General features: G+C 47.3%; 1 protein-coding gene across 1 annotated transcript; it reads left to right on the top strand.

The window, feature by feature from the left end:
• Positions 1–2,890: 2,890 nt before the first annotated feature.
• Positions 2,891–3,415, top strand: PHALS_06069 (uncharacterized protein; the record flags this gene model as incomplete). Its single annotated transcript, XM_024723419.1, has 2 exons — positions 2,891–3,157; positions 3,239–3,415. 2 exons carry the CDS (start codon positions 2,891–2,893, stop codon positions 3,413–3,415), a joined length of 444 nt encoding a protein of 147 aa, XP_024574397.1.
• Between the last annotated feature and the right edge of the window lie 130 nt (positions 3,416–3,545).

Raw genomic sequence — 3,545 nt, forward strand, 5'->3', positions numbered from 1 at the left:
GCATACCGTTGACGAGGGTGTATTACTGTGCACAGTCGTCTACGAAAGACACACCCTGGATCAGGGTCGACGCTCGGCGTCTTGCAGCCAGCATACGGCGATGCCTTCGTCTCTGTACAGAGGTTCCATGTCTCGGTGAGGCCAAGGTGAACACGCATTCCGCGTCGACCGGTGTCACCCTCACCGTCCGCTCCTTTGGAGCTTTGATGTTATCTACAACATCCGACGAAGAGCTGATGTCCCCACAGTCTTCATCTAGTGGATAACGTGCCACTCCACGCGCATCTGAAGGGTCGTGCCGAAGATGCCTCGGACTCTGTCCGACCACGCCATCAAATGCATGCAGCGACTGCTTCGCAAGAAGAGCAGTGCTTAGTGGTTTGCGTGTCAATTCACGTGCATCACGGGTGCCTCGCCCTCGATGCATCGGCCCTTGGCCGACCGTGTCACGCATGACATGCAGCGACTGTTTTGATTTCAGGGTTTAGAACACTCGCAGAAGCTGACACTTCTGCTCCTTCTAGGAGGGAAAGGCGGCTTCAACCGAAGCCCCGCACGTTAGTGCCCATTCTCGCGCTCGGCCCCCGGGCTTGGAGATAGCTAGCGCCACGCGCTGTTGCTCGTTTTGGGGCATGGCGAATATCATTGCCATCTCGAACTCGCGCACCCAAAACTGGAAATTTTCTCCACCCTTACCCTCGAAGGTCTTAACGCTCACCATGAACAGCCTGGGTCGGAAGGGATTATCCGTCGTCGACGGTGGCGTCATGTACGCAGTCGACGCTGGCAGCTTCAACTATAAGTGCTCTTACAAAGCATTTTCATAATATGAAAACGCCTCAAGTTGTGCGCTTACCGCCTCGGGTCCTTGCGCAACAAGGTGCTCAGCACTGTCAGGGCCCGGCAGGAACAGCAGCATTTTAACCCGTCCTGCATGCCCTGGGGCAAATAGGGGTATTGCTCCATCCTCACCGATGATCAGTCGTAACGACTCAGGCGTAGATTGACTACGAGTGCTACCAAGTGCAGCGGGGCGGTCGTAGATCGTTGCTTAAAGGTAAGGTCACCGACATTACGTGCTTTCCAAGAACCAGTACGACTGTAGCGGATTGCGATCTGCTACCTCCTAGTACCAATAACCTAAACCAAGGCAAACTAACACTTCTGTTCAAAATTTAAACTGTATTTAATTGTTTAGTTGCGGCAGAGCCGCCAATATCGAAAGTTCTAGGTTTTTGATTAATATAGTAATACCTAATTAATACAGCGATATGCATTATTACTGGCAATCCCGCCACGTGGTGGCTCCTTGTTACAGTATAGCCACACCACTGTGTGATCACACTAACATGTGTAATGCACACCTATGTAAGGTCGCACAATCTTGTGCGTCCATCCTTATCTTACAAGGGTACGTGTAACCCCGTCTTTCTTACTTACAATGGAGCGTGTCACCCCGCAGCTATGTTCCGGCTTGTCAGTCTTGTACTATATTGTAATTAAGCAGCCATCACCTCTTTTCATATTACCATCATAAGTCTAAGCCGAGGCGATGAAATTAGTAGGCAGTCACGAGTATTGAAGATTCGACCGAATGAAATCAACAGCTGCTGTCATAAAGCAAAAAAAACAACACACACGGTAATTCCGGCTTGCATCCTTGCTTTGCCGTTAGCGAATTAACTTGTTAAACTAGATATGCGAAGAATCATCACTGTCTTCATTTTAATCGCAATTCAGTCTCTCCCGTACCATCGCTGGCTGCTTTTTGATACATTGCATCATGGGAATGGATTGTCGGACGTAACGTATAGATCACGTGGTGGGTGGAGCCCATCGGAGCATTTGCGCGGAGAGTCCGCGGTGCTGAGGGGTCGCTCTCACTTATCAAGAGCAAGTTATATATCGCAATAAGTGGATTTAATGGCTTTGTCACCTTAAATTAGAGATAGAGACATCACAGAGACCTTTGAGATTTTTCAGCCGATGGCGTTTTCGTCATTATCATTGTGCTATGCGCTATAAGGCAGGATGTTTGATCAACTATTTCCGCGACTGATACGTTTTGTAGAGTCTCTGTTGGTCACATTGCTTCCAGCGGAGACCTCACGTCAAACTGCTGGACGTCAATTCAATTTTATGCGTTAGTACATGTGTACAAAACATATAGCGATTCGCGAAGAATCGCCGAGATCGAAAGCGCTTGGAAGGAGCTGCGTTGGACGGTTGTTTTGCGCGATGCTAAAATTCTCTATGCTTTCTGTACTTTTCTAAAAAGAAGTATGCGTTTTTGGTATCAGTAATTTGTTTCGGCTGTGAAGAATCCGATGTGGCGAATAGCTCCACGTGTATCGTTGATGAAAGCAGTGCAGATCGTTACAAGAATAGGCATGTAGAAGCTGTTGCTACCCTCGGAAAGTGACAATCAACGCAGTATGCCCCCTTGGATTGCTCTTGTGGCGTCATTGTGCGTTTGCCTCGTTAAGCTTGCAGTCTGCTTTTCTACGTGTTGTATGAACGGCCGAGCTACCTTAACTGCAACACCAAAAAAATTAGAAACTGAAGGAACTGCGTAGATATCGACTATCAAAGAATTGATGGAAGGCTCTGCTTCCCGTGTTTGATTTTTTTAGTTTCAGCTGGCGTGCCGACTGCAAAACGTACGCTCGTGCCTGCGGATTATTAAAACCTACACCTGACTATCCGCAACTGTGCCAGCAGCAGATGTAACACGATCAAAGCCGAGTAGCTCATATTTCTTTATTGAGCGCTTGCAACACAGCTGCGTGACTAGTGTTGCATACTGTGTCTCGGTTCCTAACTGGTCGCCTTACGTGACTTGATGTTGCATTTACCAAGAAGATGCGCTTGCAACATATATAATTATGAAATGGTGTTACCAGCAATACTTGGCACACTCTTTGAGCGCTGCCCCGTACTCGAAATTGAATTCCTGTGCTCGCGCCTTCATACTGTACGAATGCCCAAGCCAGTTTTTGTGATTCTCAGTCAGCAGATGTCCTATACTTTAAACACCGCATTAAAATACATTAACGATTCTGGCCAATCGACACAGCGGCAAACTCTTCTTACTAGGATGTCAAATATCCAGGCAATCCGTACGTTTCCCGGGAAAACCGTTGATGAATCAAAATTGGTAGCAAGACCTGCATTGTAAAAAAGAAAATGCTTTCGAGTAAATTGCTGTTGATGGCGGTGAAGCTAGATCTGATCTAAGTACCTTCAGCAATCCACGAGCAGCTATCCAAGCTCATGGGTCGGACAGCCTACCGTTCGTCAAAACGGATGGTGTCACATTGTTCGGGAGTCTTGTGGCGTGCTTAAGTCCAACGCCGTGATCCCTGTGCTACAGGGAGTCAGTCATCTAGAGAATACACACGATAATTTTCAATGAGGACGACATGTTACAAGAATTAACATTAATACAGTGCTGGCCAAAAATCTGTAGCCATGACTATTTCTCAATTTTTTATGTCAATTTTCAGCGAGATACCCTAAAACCGTGTAGAAACGCTATTGAGACA

The sequence above is a fragment of the Plasmopara halstedii genome (assembly GCF_900000015.1).
Source record: "Plasmopara halstedii genome assembly, contig: Scaffold_292, whole genome shotgun sequence".
Taxonomy (NCBI): Eukaryota; Oomycota; class Peronosporomycetes; order Peronosporales; family Peronosporaceae; genus Plasmopara; species Plasmopara halstedii.